The 16,924-nt window shown below is 47.9% G+C and overlaps 1 protein-coding gene across 3 annotated transcripts in view; it reads right to left on the bottom strand.

The window, feature by feature from the left end:
* Positions 1-16,924, bottom strand: part of LOC137437451 (mitogen-activated protein kinase kinase kinase kinase 5) — a 176,132-nt gene that overhangs the window by 22,563 nt on the left and 136,645 nt on the right. For all 3 annotated transcript variants that reach the window (XM_078766850.1, XM_078766849.1, XM_078766851.1), the window contains 3 exons: positions 7,782-7,959; positions 7,110-7,178; positions 6,254-6,346 (listed from right to left, as the gene is read on the bottom strand). In XM_078766850.1, coding sequence (XP_078622976.1) covers positions 6,254-6,346; positions 7,110-7,178; positions 7,782-7,959 — 340 coding nt within the window. The remainder of the gene's footprint in view (positions 1-6,253; positions 6,347-7,109; positions 7,179-7,781; positions 7,960-16,924) is intronic.

Below are 16,924 nucleotides of genomic sequence, written 5' to 3'. Positions count from 1 at the left end.
AAGGTGAGTGGCGGTATACTCGGAAATGTATATGGTGTGAGGGGAGATTCAGTCGGCTTGGGGGTTGGTTTGGACCCGGGTGTTCGTGAGAGGCCGCTGGTGAAGTGTGCGACAGGTACAGAGTGTGAAGGAGGAGGTGTGTGAGGAGGTCCGACTATGGGGTGTGTGAGGAAAAAGTGCGCGCCGAGGAATGAGTGTGCTGTCGAGAGTGAGTTGGTCGGAGCGCGTGTGCGGCAGGGCACATGGAAGCGCGTAGTGGAGAGTGTTACAGGGGATGTAACGAAAGAATGCACACCTGTGGTGAGTGTTACGGAGGGTGTGACGGGAGAGTGTGCGCAAGAGGATGCGCGAGAAAGGTGTGTAACAGCGGATTGCATGAGGACAGAGCGCGCCGTCGAGAGTAAGCGTGAATGCGCGACCGAGTGTGGTGGTGAAAGTAGTGAGAGTGACACGGAGCGTGAGTTGGTTGTGGCAGGTGAGAGAGGATGCATGCCTGGAATGAGAGGATGCACACCTGGAATGAAAGGAAGCACACCTCAGATGGTTGAGCACGTGTGGGAATGCACGCTGAAGTTAGTTGTAAAGCACGTGATTGGGTGTGCAAGTGAGTGCACACCCGTGGTTGTCACAGAGGATGTGACCGAGGAGGGGGCGCGAAGAGGTGTGTTGGTGAGGTGTGCGAATGACGAGTGTGTGCTAAGGTGTGCGGTGGTCGGGTGTGTGACAAAGTCTGTGAGCGGAATGAGTGTACCTGGGTGTGTAAGAGAAGGTGCAATGACAAGGAGCATGGGAACGGCTGGATGTATGAGCAAGGAACGGAACGCGGGGTGTGAGCATGCAAGTGGAGCATCGACGCTAAACGGGATAGCGGTTAGATCGACTTATAGCCGAAGCGGGCCCTCGGTTCGTGCCGGGGTTTGCGTGCCGCGGGAACCAGGGGGGATCGTAACCACGGCGGTTTCGAAAGAACCGCCGTACGCGGTCCACGCCGGGCCTCGCTCTGAACGGCCGCGTCCGTGCTCCACTAAGCGGAGCGGGCGGCCCGGTAGGAAGGATCGTCACGGCAACCCTTTGTGGTTGAGGCGTTCCGGCAGGGTGAGATCGGGCCATTGGACGGCTCCGTGCCGAGATGGTGCGTGGGATCTCGGCCCGAGTAAACCTCCTTCCCTGCACCGAATGCCGGACGGATCCAACCGCCGGCACCGAACAACCCGCATTCATTGCTCGGCTTTGCGAAGCCGAGCTTTGGAGAAGAATTGGCGCACCGAGAGGCTCAAGTGAGTAGACGTGTGATGATGATAGTGTTTTGGACCCGAAATTGAAAAGCAAAATTTGATGATTGGCAGATTGATGATTGGTAGAATGATTGGCAGACGATTGGAAATTTTTTGATTGGCTGGAATTTGGTGAGCCAAATTGGTCGTGAGAGATGCCCGATGTGATGGGATGGCAACTCTGCCATCCCTCACAGCGGGGGCAAAGGCGCACTAGTTATGGGGTTTATTGCAGTGAAAACTAGCCCGGGAGGGTTAGGATATCGTGTGTAGGGATCTAGAGAAGATGACCATAGGTAACGGTAAGGTTAGGTAGCGACTTTGGACAAGTAGTGGGGACGTAGAGAGGGTAGTTGGATGATAATGACGAGGGAGCGCAATAATGTAAGGGGCGACGGGGAAGCGCGAGTTTTAGCAGGGCACCAGGTAGATTAGATGATGCCGAGTGAGTGAGTATTAATATCGGTGAAATGAGGAATTGCTAGGCAATGCTCGGGAGAGATGTGTGTATGAGCGTGGGAAAATCTGGGTGCCCGAGGCAATGGTTTTGAGAATCGAAAGTGTATTGAGCGTGGAAGTGTATGGAGCAGTGAGTGAGGAACGATTGAGATTGCACAGGTGTGCAACTGAACAGGTGTATGGAGCAGTGTATGAATGAGTGATGGTGATGTGTGTTGTGTTGACCGGATGGTCCTGGGAGGAAGGAGGGTGCAGGAAGCACCAGGTATAGGAGTGATTGCACAGGTGTGCAAATCCAGGTGAGCATGGTGGTATGGAATACATGGAGTGTGGAGTATATGGAGTATGGAATGGATGGTCGTGGAGTGAGTATGGTGGAAACTGTGGAGTGGAGTGGATGGTGCGAAGGTGTGAATGGGGGAAGAGTGGACCCCTATCACGAATACCCGGGGAGGGTAGTTTAAGCGTTAGGTAGAGGGTACAGGTAAATTGTGGTTGGATATTGGCATCTGTGGTGCGTGTGGAAGAATGGAGTTTGGATGGGTGCATTGGTGACGTGGAAATGGCTGGGCATGTGGCCAGTTAGTATGTGTAGTTGGTTGAGCACTCCACCACTGTGAGGATGTCGGCCAGGTGAGGCCGCAGGTGGGCTCTGGGAGCCGTTAGAGTTGTGGATGGGGCCCGAGGATCCGGAGGACGGACCCGGGTAGCCCAGTGCCAGAGGGCACCGAGTGGGGAGAGCGCCAGAGGGCCTTCCCCAGTTAGATAGGTAGGGTGAGGAGGAGGTAAGCTCGGAGGCAACTACAGTGGTGGAGGTGTGCAGGTGGGTAGACCTGCTGGGAGAGCCACACGACCCAGTCCTGAAATTGTGCAAGGGCACAGGGAGTTGAATCGGGGGAGTGAGACCCCAAATTGATGAAGCACCACCGTTTGGTCAATGGGAATTTGGTTCTTAAAACCGCATAGAGTAAGATGGCCAATGGTTTGGCAGGGAAAGACCCCGGGTAGTGTAAAGTGAGTTAATGTCATTTAGAAGATAGTTAGGATTAAGGAACTCCTTGCACCATCTACATCCACTCACTTGAGGTAACAGGACTCCACACCATGCCATGTTTTTATTATTTTATTGTGCAAATGTTTTGGATTGTGAGATGCATCATGACGTGGGTGTGACATTGTGCTTTGTGTTCCATCTCTCCCTCCTTATGAGGATTGATGATGAATTGGGTGATGGCAAATTTGGTTAGAGTGATTGTGGGGACGAATTTGGTATCGGGGAAATAATGGGGAAGACGTGACGGTAGCGACGGATTTGTAATGTGTAAATTGTTGTACATATGGGGTAAGGGCAAGGGTAGAGTAGGTAACAGGGGGGGTGACGTACGGTAGGGACGAGATTTCTCACTTCGCTCTCCGTACGCACCTCGTCTTGCATTGCCTTGTTGATGTGTACCCTTGTGACCTTACCCCTCGCTCACCTGTCTTATTCCCCCCCCCCCCCCCCCTTTGTCTCCCACCCGAGGACTGTGCGCCACTGGGCACCGAGGGGAGCGTGCGGGAGTCCGCCATTGTGTGCCAGAACTGTCGCAACCACAGCTGTCTGCATCGATGCACCACTTATGGACCACATGTCTGTGGTTGAGCACCACTTATGGACCCCATGGGTTGGGGCATGGCCCCTCTGCTGGAACCGGCCATGAAGGCCCGAGATCTTGCTGGCGGACCTTGGTCACAGGGTACCTATGCCACAAGGGTGAACCACCCCTAGTCGGCCCTGTGGGCCATAAATAAAGAACAATGGACACGTTTTGTGCTTGCTTTTATTATTGCAAATAGGCCGCCAGCAAAGAAGAAAGACAACATCAGGAAGAGAGCATTAGCCAGCAGAGGGAGCCGAAGAGCAAGACCGGCACCAGTGGTTTGTTTAGTTATTTTTATTGAACTGTGGTGACTGTGCACCGATTGGTGCGTGATGGTGCTTTTGTGCGGTTTTTTTTGTGCTTTCTGGTGCGTCGATGCAGCACAGGCTGTCTCCTCCCCCCCCAAAAAAGAACAATCGCAGGTCCTGGGTTGCGTTTTGTAAATACAAGTAGCGTCATTGTAAATAATGCGCCCCCACCGTAAGTGTTGTAGTTTGAAGACAATTCCGCAATTCGGTTAGCTGTGGGCGTGAGTCTGTTAGGCAGGGTGCAATGGAGCAGCGGGACAAATTTATTTATGTTTTAAAACTGTCACACTCAGGGTCAGGTTAAATGTAGAGGGAACTACACCTACGTGCCACACTAAAAGTAAAAGTAATAGGCCCAGGACGTGCCTAAGAGGAGGAGGGTGCAGTGTTATGAATTTGAGAATGGTGTTTTTTTTGTGTTGTAAAATATCACCCTCCTTCCTCCAGTTGTTGTATATAAAGGTCAAAGGTCGTTCCCGTAGTTATTTCATATACCACACGTAGCCAATCATATATCCTTCTATACAGTTATCTCCTTATTCTATGTAGGTTAAGGCCTTGTCTTCCATTAATTAACACTCCATTGCACCAAAGTGGAATAAGGTAGATTCCCTGCACATCCCCCCTTTCGTCAATTGCCAACTGCATTTGGCGGTTGTCTGCAATTGCCGCCATTAAGCATGTGCTCTGTTCGGGGAAGAAAGGCGTGGCACCTCATCATCATCAAAAGTTGGAGTCAGAGAGCCCTTAACCACCAATCAGCACCGCGGTGAGCGAACCGGTAGGCGTGCCCTCGTAAGCCCGCGGCTTGATTCCGGGGAGGGCAATAAAAGGAGGAGTGAGGGACTGCTTACGGAGATGAGAAAGGGATCCCCACGAGCAGATGCGTCAGGGAGAGAACCCGTCACGCAACACCCCCACGAGATACGAGAGAGAAGGCAGATGAACCGGTGGAGAGCACGCGGCGCATGAGGCGGAGGAATCCCTGAAAGAGCAGCGGCACGCAGCAGCTTCAGCCACAGCAGCTTCGGGTTTCACCGGCAGTATCGACCGTGGCCGCGAAGGAACGCGCCGTGCGAGACCGATCAAGAGGGCGGCGGCTGCTCCCTCATGGCCCGACCGTGCTTCAGTCCGAGCTGAACCTTCCTCTCCCTCCAGCCATCCACCTCCTGCCATTCCTGTCATCGTCCCCCGTGTAAGTGTGCTTGTAGTCTGTCTTTGTCTTGTCCTTGGGGTATAAGTTAAGCCTGTTTAGTTAAGCTAGAGTTTCACTGTGTCTCCTGGCTCCTTTCTGTCGTTATTTTCTTATCCTTCTTTCTCCTTGGTTATTTTGATGATTTGTAAATAATAATAATAAATTAGATTTGTTCTTCCTACCTTGCCTTTCTTTCCCTTACATCCTTCATCTTTGTCTTTTCCCCATTGACAACCTGTGGCACGATTTGGCCAACGTTTCAGGATCGGGTCTAGTCATTGTTAATAGTTCATGCCGCGGTTGCTTAAAACCGCTCGGCAATTAACATCTGTCCGCGGTACGAACGGGGCTGTGCCACCGGCCTTTCCGGAGGTCGCTGTACAGCACCAGGGACCACGTCGGTCAGTTATAGAAGAGGGGATTAATCCCCCCTCTAAGGGGATCCGAGGCCGACGTTGGGTTCCGCAACAATATATATATATATATATATATATATATATATATATATATATATATATATATATATATATATATAATATGCCGCTGTAAAATAAATAAATTTAAGAAATCCTCGTCATGAAAAGATCTCTTCCATAAAACCAGAACGGCACTCGAAGACTCGTCGAGTGCATACCATAGCCTCGTGTCACGCGTTCATTCTGAACAAATATACCATTGTCAACTGAACACACTATTATTATGGCCCATATACCCGTTTCATCCATGCACCCTATTATGTCACATAGTTTCTTGTCATGGGTTATGAACGTCATACATTTAATTCTTCACTCACATCGGGTCACATACTGAAACAGATATATGATTCAATTCGACCAATTATTGCAGGAATACCACTTCACTGATGACATCATCGTTATCACTGGATTTACTCCATGGGAAGTTGATGACAAAAGCTGTTTCAATTTTTTTTTTTTTCGTTCAGCGGTTTCGGATAAAATGATGTCAAAATGTTTTCCTTTAATCCAATATGGCTGCCATATTATGTGAACTATGACATCAGATTTGGCAATAAAATATTTGCCATAGGGCATCCCTCATGTTTAAAGTTTCACATCAACCAGATAAGCAGTTGCAGAGAAAAACATTTTTAAACGCACACACACACACACACACACACACACACACACACACACACACACACACACACACACACACACACACACACACACACACACACACACACACACACACACACACACACACACACACACACATTAATAGTCTCACATACCCTTTGGGCGAGACTAGAAGCAACAAAGCACACATGTTATAGTACAAATGTGTTACAGTACAAAGTCACATGTCAAATGTGTTATAGTCACATGTTGTTGTACAAAGTGAGCCGTCCATACTCACCAATCGAGTCGATGTTGAAGTCAAATACGAGTTTGCTGGCGAGTTTATAGTTGGACTTGAGCTGACCGTGAATATCGACAATTTTCACCGTATCTGCTCGCAAGACCAAAAATGTTTTATTGGGCAGTGAAAATGCATCAACTGTGGCACAATAATGATCAACTCTGTATCCAACCATAACATTACATAAATCACGTCAACCCATGCAGCTTAATGCCGTGAGGCCAAAAATGAAATAACACAGAAAAAACGAACAACATATGTTTCAGGTTACAAAATAAAAACGAGAAAGAGCAATCAGAGATTGCAGACCCTCACCAGGATGTGTTTTCAGTGGTTTTAAAGGCTTTTGTGTTCAAACAAATATGGCGGCCGAACCATGTGACCGATGACGTCATCATTTTTTTTTCCCCAACAATTTATCCCTGGATGACGCTCACGAAATTTCATCTTGATCCGATGAAGTTTTGTACTTGATGTCATATGTGCCTCCATTATGACGTCATAATGCGAATATATATATATATATATATATATATATATATATATATATATATATATATATATATATATATATATATATATATAGTGGAAATAGTGCCACCTTTGGTGGTAACGGGTGTGAAAAACCTCTCCAGAATAACTTATTCATTAAAAAATGGAACCTCCTCAAAATTATGATATGGATTATGATACGTTCTGATCAATAAAATTTCATTCAAAAATTACAAGAATTATAAAGTGCTTTTTCCAAGAATGTACAGCAGCATATTGCCCACTGAATATGGGCTGAGAAGGGTACTCCCCGACCGGAGGGTGAGAGTACCCGCTAGTGAGGATAATCAGCAAAGCTCACTTTCTGTGCAGACAAGAACTGTGTCCTTCTCCAGTTGGGTCACATTGATTGTATCAATTTGAGCCACTCCTGCATGCAAAACATCCATAGCATCAGCACACAGTGAACCATTACATAAAGCATGGACAAATACAATACAAGAACAGCACAGTGAACGAACCATAACTAACGCTAACTAACTAACCCCAATAGCATAGTGAACTAACCGTAACTAACCCCAATATCACAGCGAACCATTAAATAAAGCATGGACAAATACAATACCTACATTATACTAAAATACGCTATTTGGTGTCTGTTTGTCCGTCTCTTTGACCGTGATACATTTGGTTGTTACTTCTCCAATCACAACCAAACTTCACAGGAGGACTGACGGTCACACGATGGAGGTTGTAGTGACTTCATTTGTCGAGAGTATCCTGGGAAGTGACCATAGTGACGGCACCTCCCACAAGCTAAGTGGCTGTGTTAAGTGTTTGTCTCGTCAGTATGTCCTTGTGTGTGTGTGTGTGTGTGTGTGTGTGTGTGTGTGTGTGTGTGTGTGTGTGTGTGTGTGTGTGTGTGTGTGTGTGTGTGTGTGTGTGTGTGCTCTATTATGAGCCATAGCCCATAATAAATAAAAACAAAAAAAACTAAAACTCAAACCAAGATTGAAGACATTCATTCACTGACCCGAGTTAATTCCCGTAAACCACGATGAAGCAGAGTTGAGGTTCACAGTCTCGAAACGCAGAACTTGAGAATTATCCTTTCCTTGGCCCACTGCCACGCACACCAGTGGGTACTCCTGTTCTGGAGCGACGAGCATCTCAAACACGCGCAGTGGATTGGGAATGGGAAAGTCAAAGTGCTGTGCAAAAAGGGGGGGTTAAGGAAGAAGATGAAATGGTAGAGGGTAAAGGATGACATCAGAAGAACTATGTGGGTGTAGTAGTTGTAGTTCCCATTCTCCCCCACTCCCCCAAAGCCCCCACACCTTCTCCAGTCTCTTGCAATGTCGATCTTGTCATGCAAAGTCAAAACCACCCTCTTCCGTTTTTCAACTTTGCTTTTAAAGAGTTTATTCGATGTCATAATGGGGGGGTGCAGTGAAATTTCACAATAAACAATACAAATGGCGGACACCAACAAGAAGGACTACACCGCTATGAGAGCCTACTGGCACCATCGGATCCTGCCGGTGGGTATAATTCCAGATAAAAATGCTTGGTGTGTGTGTGTGTGTGTGTGTGTGTGTGTGTGTGTGTGTGTGTGTGTATATATATATTTCCATTTATTAAAAAAATTCATAAGCTTTTGAGCTTTCTTTTCATTTCGTTGTAGTTTGCATACAAATTTAGAATTAAAAGGAAGGAATGAAACTAAAACTTGAACTCTAACCCAACTAGAAAGCATCTGAAAATGTGAAGCCCATCCACGTCCACTTTGTATTCAGACGACTTCTTCCGTATGCGAAACACAACGAAAACAGCAAAAAAAAACAAAAAAAAAAACGAAGTAATTACCGATTTTAGATGACCTTGACCTTTTGACCTCAAAATCAATACACTTCAGATAGCCAATATTTAAAGTCAACCTTGCTCAAATTTCAAGTCAATCGGATGAAAATTGGTGGTTTTATGCAACCTTTGACCTTTCTATGTAAAAAAAACAATTGACTTTTAGCTTTTGATTGGTGAATCAATTCAGTGATCCAATATGCAAATTCTAAAATTTTCAAGTCAGTTGGATGAAAATTGACGATTTTTTGTGACGCGGACCTTTTACTGAATTATTAATTTGCCTTCCATATATTCTCATCATAAAGCTTTGTTGAAAATTTGATGACAAAAGCTCAACTGGTACAGAAGTTATGGCCCGGACAGACACACACACACAGACACACAAAGGTGATTGCTAAAACCCTGTCTCCTGAGGGCTCCTGCGGCACGTGGCGGACGGGATAATAAATATCAAATCAGTATTACAAGTGCTGAGCTCCTATTGTACTTCATCCATCATATAAAACCCAATGTCAGTTTGTGTGTTTGTACAGATGCCTGTTCCCCTTCATAAGGGTAGGGTTTAAAGGCCAATCTTTTAACACGAATGTGCGTTCACTACGGTCTATATTTGAGGATAAAACAAACTCGAAAAACATCTTTCATTAAAGAGTAATTATGTCTCCCACATTGGAATTGTAGACGGTGGCTTGTAACCCGAGCCTCAAGGGTGGTGTACAGAAGCATCATACTAAAATACACCATTTGCGTCTGTCCGTCTGTCTCATGAATTTTTGACGCCAATACATTCCGTCGTTACTTATCCAATCTCAACCAAACTTGACAGGATGACCAAGGGTTACATAATGAAGGTTGTCGTGCATTCATTTGCCCCCCCCCCCCCCAAGGGGGTTTTCTCCCCCGAGTGGGTTTTTCCTGCCATTGCCGTCAATGGGTTGCGTGTTGAGGTGTATAGCCGTATTCAGTTAGCTTTATTGTGGCGTTTTTCCAAAGAAGAAGATTTATCGTGGCGTTTTTTCCAAAGACGCTTTGAATAACAAAATTAATGATAATCGCATATTATTAATGTTATTATAAAACAATATTAATACTGATAATGTCCCACTTCCCCAAAGCGTTTTTCCTGCAGTGATAACGTGTTTAAATAGCTTATCGTTATTATGGCGTTTCCGTGGGAGCAACGACCTAACAACGTGGGAGCAACGACCAACAGGAAGAAAAAAATATTATAAACCACAAACACGTATGATTTGCTTTTTAAACAGTCGCTAATGCTCTTTATAACACGAAATGAAGAAATTTGGAGGAATCCCGACATCCATGAAGTAAGGTTTACTTACAGAACTGAGCAAGGATCGATGGTACTCTATATAACCCACAAATGTTGAGTTCATAACATGGCCCTTTCAACCACTACAGTGGCATTTTTCATAGCGAACTTTTGAAACCCGCTCCCGCTGTTTGATACGAAACAAAGGGAGGAAGACCGGGATGTGCTCATTTACCAAGCAGCTAGCTAGCGCTTGCCAAGCCAGCCATTCCTTAATGGTTTTGAATTGAGTGCTTGCTCGAATGCTTAAACAACCTGGCGATCTCTCCACAAGAAACTGGGTAAACGAACACACACCCAATGTTCTTGAGATCCGACCTTCGATCGACTGTAATCTATATACCCCAAAGAGGAATGACCCTCTCTGCATCTCCCAAAGTGTACTAGCTTATTAAAATAACAATAAATACAAGACGCAGGGATGTGAAATTCACTGCACATGATGTGCAACATGTGCAGAGTAAAGCGAGGGTTCATTTACATCAGTATGTCCAATAAATAAAGAAAAAACACACCTGACAATGGGCTGAGGCTTTAGACTTTGGCACGCTCATAAGGCTGCACCACTTAATAAACTGTTCCAACCTGTCCTATCTAACGGGGTTTTTACTCGTATATTTATAATGTACAAACAAATACACGAAAAAACAAAGGTCACATGAAAGTGCAACAGAGAGAAAACAGAGACAAGCAGAAGAGAAAAAACATCAGATGCTTCCAACTCGAGTTATGATGTGCAAAATTATTTTCAAGGGTGCATGACCTTTGACCTGCTGAACCTAAAATTGAATCAGTTCATCTTTGTATCGCAGTCCATATTTACCTCCGCCAGTGAAGGTGGATGGAGGTTATGTTTTCACCCCTGTCTGTTTGTAACTTGCCGGAATCTATTCCGGCAAGTATGTTGGTTGGTTGGTTGGTTGGTTGGTTGGTTGGTTGGTTTCTGTCTGTCTGTCTGTCTGTTTGTGCGCAGTACTACGTCTACATCATTGCACATAACATCGCCATACTTTACACACATATTTGCCTTGCCCTGGAATAGACTGTGCCCAATTTTTAACTCTCTAGGCCCAAGGTCAAGCTCAAGGTCACCCAAAACGTGAAATCGTTGACCCATTGGAGATCACGGCGAGGTCACGTCTTTTCGAAGCTGTTCCATGCGCTCACGCTTTCGAAGCTAAGTGATCCTTCTCAATTGTGTTTTTGTCGAGACTGTATCTATCTTTCGGTGTATGTACCTATAGAGTATCTTTTGGAAAATTTTAGGTGCGAATTTTTCGTACATGTATACACAATCGTCGGTTAATGCGTATCGAGTATTCTGCGGCCTAGTACTCGTAGGCTTGGCTACCGTACCGTCTCCGACGTTGTGGTTTTGTTTTTCTCTCAGCGATTCGTCGAATGCGCTGCATTTATTTTCGTTCTCTGGTTCGTCCCAGTCGTTCACCCCATACCTCCTTGTTTAATATCTGTGCTCAAAAAAAAAAAAAACCAAAAAAAAATTTCCTTCCCAGGTGTTATTCGTTTATTTGTTGTTCTTTTTTGTTCGTTCGTTCTTCGTTCGCGATCACGCGATTACGTGATTAGAAATGTATAATCTCTCCTGTGAACAACTATTTTCTCTCATATATTATAACACAGTTTTCTTCTTTTCCGACAAAAGGATGCTTTCGTCTTGCTCACCAAATCTATTCATTCCAAAAAATATATATAATACCATCTCTTACAGTTCCTCCTTTCTACATTCCCTAAACTATCCAGAACTCCACCCCTCCTTCAGTGTCCTCAAACATATTTTTGACTCGAAGGTCTCAAACTCATTTTGCAAAAAATGTTCGTTTCCCATGAATCGAACACTTTTCAAAATCCAATCTCACCCCTCCCCTCCAAATCCTCCCCATCACCCATCCCTTTCAAATCTCCCCCCTTGCCCCTTCCCTCCCCTCCCTCCTAAACTCCCCCCACACCCCTCCCCTCCGAGACTCTCCCTCGCTGCTCCCCTCCTAGACTCCCCTCTCAACCCTCCTCCTCAAAGCATCCTCCCTGCTTCTTCCCCCTTCCAACTTTCACCTTCATCTCCCCAAACCTTCTGCCTCGCTCTTCCTCCTCCTCAAATAACACGTCACTGTGCCTCACCCAATCTCCATCAAACCTTTTGTCCGCCCCATTCTTCCCTTTCTCCAAGCTATTCTGAAATCTCTGACACACCTTCAACAGCTCTCCCTACCTCTTCCTCCTCTTCCACATCTTACCCTACCCCTCCCCCACCCTGTTCTGGACCCGATGCTCCCCCTTCCTCTTCATTAACGGTATGGACCTCAAACATCCGGGGCCTTCGCTCAAACTTGACTGATCTCTCCATACAGGTTGCTTCTGACAAACCAGATGTGATCTGCTTAACAGAAACTTTCCTCCTTCATGATGTCTCTGATGCCTTGGTATCTCTCCCAGGTTACTCCCTCTTCCGGTATGATAGACCTGAGCCTCGTCCTGGAGGTGGGGTTGCTATCTTTATAAAAAACTCTCTTCCTCACTCGCCCTCCACTGCCCTCTCTCCACCTCACCCCCAGGAATACCTTTGGCTACGGCTTCCCCTTCGCTCCCACCTTTTGTTCATATGTGTGTTGTACCGTCCACCAAACAACGATGACTCCATCTACATCTCGCTGTCTGATAATATGGACCAACTTCTATCTACCCATCCCAACTCTCTCTTCCTCATATGTGGTGATTTCAATTGTCACCATGCCAGTTGGCTGGCTGTGGGTACCTCTCTCACCAGCCATGGCTCTTCAGCAAAGGACTTCTGCGACTCACTGGGACTGACACAATCTGTCAATTTCCCGACCCGGATCTCAGTCAACGGAGCATCTTCTCTTCTGGATTTGGTTATGACAAACTTCCCTGAAAATGTCTGCTGCTCTTCTTCTGCTCCAATCGGCTCATCTGATCATGTGCTTGTCAAAGTGGACATCTCTCTGACCATTCTCAGAGAGCCTCCTCAGCGTCGACGAGTCTGGCATTTCACTCAGGCCAACTGGCACGGTCTTCAAGCAGCCATCAATCATCTGGACTGGTCTCCCATCTCTACCGCCTCTGACATCAATTCATCCTGGGAATTCTTTCAAAGTAAATTGCTCTCTCTCATGCACAGATTTATCCCATCTCGTCTTCAGTTGTCATACCCTTCCTCCCGTCCATGGTACACGGAATCTTGTGGTGAGGCTGTTGCCCTGAAACAACTTGCTTTCGTCTCCTGGAAAGCAAATCCAACGGAAGGAAATCTCATTTCCTTTCACAAAGCCCGAAACAAGTGTGTGTCCACCCTCAGGAGAGCCAGGAAACAATATCTCACCGTTCTCAAGACCGAACTCTCTTATCTGTCTCCCTCTTCCAAATCCTGGTGGCGTCTGGTCAAATCTGTTTCTGGTGTTTGTTCCCCCTCCATCCCCTCCCTCACCTCAAATGGCTTAACGGCTGACTCCGCACGTGAAAAAGCTGAATGCCTCAACTCTGTGTTTGCCTCTAAATCTTGTGTCCCAAACCCATCCCTCTCTGTACCCACCGTACCCAGTCGTACCCAGCTGCTCCTGGACTCTGTGTCCTTTCCTCCTGACAAGGTGGAAAAGTTTCTGTCAACCCTCGACTCCGATTCTGCAACTGGTCCTGACGGCATCAGCCCACGGGTCCTAAAATCATGTGCTTCCGCTCTTTCACTCCCTCTTTCTGTTCTCTTCACCCTCTCTTTTGCTCAAGGTCATCTGCCATCTGCTTGGAAATCAGCCAACATCACCGCTTTGCACAAAAAAGGTGCAAAAACAGATCCCAGCAACTACAGACCAATCAGCCTTCTCCCAATTATCAGCAAAGTCATGGAATCCATCATTGCTTCAGATATGAAATCTTTCCTCTTCTCCAATGGCTTGATCTCTGATCATCAATTTGGTTTCAGACCTGGTCACTCTACTCTGGACATGCTGCTTCTGCTTTCTCAACAATGGATGGAGGTTCTCAACGCCAAACAGGAAATTAGAGCCGTCTCCCTTGACATTTCACGTGCCTTCGATACGGTCTGGCACCCTGCTCTGCTCACCAAACTCTCCTCCTTTGGTATCTGTAGTGAAATCGTATTCGTACTGGACCCGGGGTGATGCTCGCTGCCCGTTGTCACCGCTAGGGGCGTGACTATAAGACCCGCTGCTGCGACGGTGCTCCGAGACTTCTCCCTTGTGACATGTTACATCGGTAGCCTCGCTAACGGTACGCCTGTATAGAATATCTAGCTTGCTTGCATTGAATGATATGACTGGACCCATGAGATGTCGCATCATATACTTATTGTGTATTTCTACTTTACAGGAATGATGTGATGATCTAAATGCAATTAAACCAACCATTGGACTAAAGTTGTGCGGACCTGATTGGTTTTCCACAACACTTAATTGCATTTAAGATCCATGGCTGGCAACAAGACGCTGACGGTGTCCATCTTCAGCGCCGATCCGCAAGCCGCGGATGGAGGCTTGCAGCTGAAGCACTGGCTCCGACAATTGCAGAATCTTTTTGACGAGCCTGAGACTGCACCGACGGCTGCCGCGAAGCTAGCCACTCTCCACGCAAAAATCGACTACCGGGTGTACAACGCCATCGCTCAATGCGCGACGTACGACCTCTCCATCGCCGAGCTTAAACGGCTATACATAAAGGAGAAAAGCCCGGTGTACGCACGCTATTTGTTGCAAACGCGACGTCAGCAACCCAACGAGGCGATGGACCACTATGCCCAGGAGCTCCGGCAGCTTTTGCTGGACAGCGTCAGGGAGCCACGGACTGCCGCGCAGGCTCAGGATGATCGTCTTTTAGATGCCTTCATCGCTGGGGTCTCCTCCCAGGAACTAAGGCTCAAACTCTTGGAGAAGACCGACCTGACCTTCGCTACGGCACTCGAGCAAGCGACAGTATACACCGAAGCGCGGATGCAATCGCACACCTACGACCGCACGCGCCTTCTGGCGGGCACCACACTACACGCCCGGCCGGAGAGTGCCACCGCCGAGGACGCGGATCCGCTCGCTGAACTCCGGGATGCTCCGGAGGATGACCCAGCCCTAACGGCTGCCGTTATGACCAGCAGACCCAAGGCCTTGCACGGGGCCGCATGCTTTTTCTGTGGAGGGCCTCGTCATGCCCGAGTCGTGTGTCCGGCACGTGACGCGATATGCCATTTGTGCTCGCTAAAGGGACATTACGCAAAAGTGTGCAGGAAAACGGCACGCGGCTCGCGGCACATTGACTCGCGCAGTCGCGGACGCGCGGGCGCAGCGACCTTGAATGGGCTAATAGCGGAGCCCGCAAGCCAAGCCCGACACCCGGCGCCTTACCCGACTTCGAAGGGGAGGGCCCCTCTCTGCGGCCCCCTGGGCGCTCAGACGTCCTTGGCGGGCGTCACCGGACAGCCACCACCGTCTCCTTCTCCATCGGGCACAAAGGCCGTGTCCTTGGCCAAACTCCGGGCCACGCAAGGGGCTTTGAAACCTCGCCAAGCCCCTCGTACTCCTCGAGTCGTCCACAAACTAACAGCGGCCCACGCCCCGACAAAGGAGTTAAAGGAGCTTTCAAATACTACGGAGGCCTTTTGTCAAAGCGGCCAAAAATGTCAAAAGGCGATTTCGAATACTACGGAAGCCTTTTGTCAAAGCGGCCATAAATGTCAAAAGGCGATTTCGAATACTACGGAAGCCTTTTCCGGCCAAAAATGTCAAAAGGCGATTTCGGATACTACGGAAGCCTTTTTCTGCCAAAAGTGTCAAAAGGCGATGTCAAATACTACGGAGGCCTTTTCTCGTCAGAATTGTCAGATTTTGAATCGCGAAACACCGGAATGCTGGGGAAAGCCCTCTGATGACGATAATGGATTCCCCATGGTCAACGCAGACTCCGGCCACGACCGCAAAACTGCTGCTGGCGTAGGATCCACCCGCGAGGCTGGTCCGACCCATTCGGGGGGCTCAGTCCCGCTCCCAGCAGCCTCGTCTGGCCTGGCTCAAGCCCTTATTCCCCTTATCGTTGAAGGCCATTGTGTTCGGGCCTTGGTGGATACAGGATCTACGGATAGTTTTATCGACCAGCGACTTGTGCTCAGGCATGGATGGCGGATCTGGCGGTCTACGAGACGGATCTTCATGGCTTCCCAGGGGCTTCGGCTCAGCACGAAGGGGGAATGCCGATTAAAACTCGTGCTAAAGGGACGGGTTTTCCCTGATGTACACCTTATGGTTTTACCCGCATTATGTGCTGATATTCTGTTAGGACACGATTTTCTTAAGCTGCATGGACGTCTGGTAATGGAGTTTGGTGGGCCTGACACTCTTGTTGTGGGGGCGGACGACGCGCTAGCGGTGTGCGCCCTAGCGCAAATGGACGTCCAGCCGCTTTCGCTGTTCCCCAATCTAACCTCCGACTGCACCCCTGTCGCGGTAAAATCACGACGCTACTCTCGCGCTGACATGCAATTCATTGCGGACGAAACGGCTCAGCTCTTGAAAGACGGCATCATAGAGCCTAGTAGGTCGCCGTGGCGCGCCCAGGTCTTGGTGGTGCGCAGCGAGGCCCATCGCAGACGCATGGTAATCGACTATTCCCAAACGATTAACCGTTTTACACAGCTGGATGCCTACCCTCTTCCGGGGATGGACGCGCTAGTGCAACAGGTGTCCCAGTATTCGGTCTATAGCACTCTCGATCTCCGTAGTGCGTACCACCAGATCCCTATCTCTAGGGCGGATCGTATCTATACCGCTTTCGAGTCGGGGCAGCGGTTGTACCAATTTACGCGATTGCCTTTTGGGGTAACGAACGGGGTCGCTTGTTTCCAGAGAGCCATGGATGACCTCGTTGCGCGGGAGCACTTAACCGATGTTTTCGTCTACCTCGATAATCTTACGATTTGTGGATATGACCAAGGGCACCATGATGCTAATCTG

The sequence above is a fragment of the Myxine glutinosa genome, chromosome 12 (genome assembly GCF_964187855.1).
Source record: "Myxine glutinosa chromosome 12, kmMyxGlut1.1, whole genome shotgun sequence".
Classification (NCBI taxonomy): Eukaryota; Metazoa; Chordata; class Myxini; order Myxiniformes; family Myxinidae; genus Myxine; species Myxine glutinosa.
This window is presented reverse-complemented; position numbering and strand designations above follow the sequence as displayed.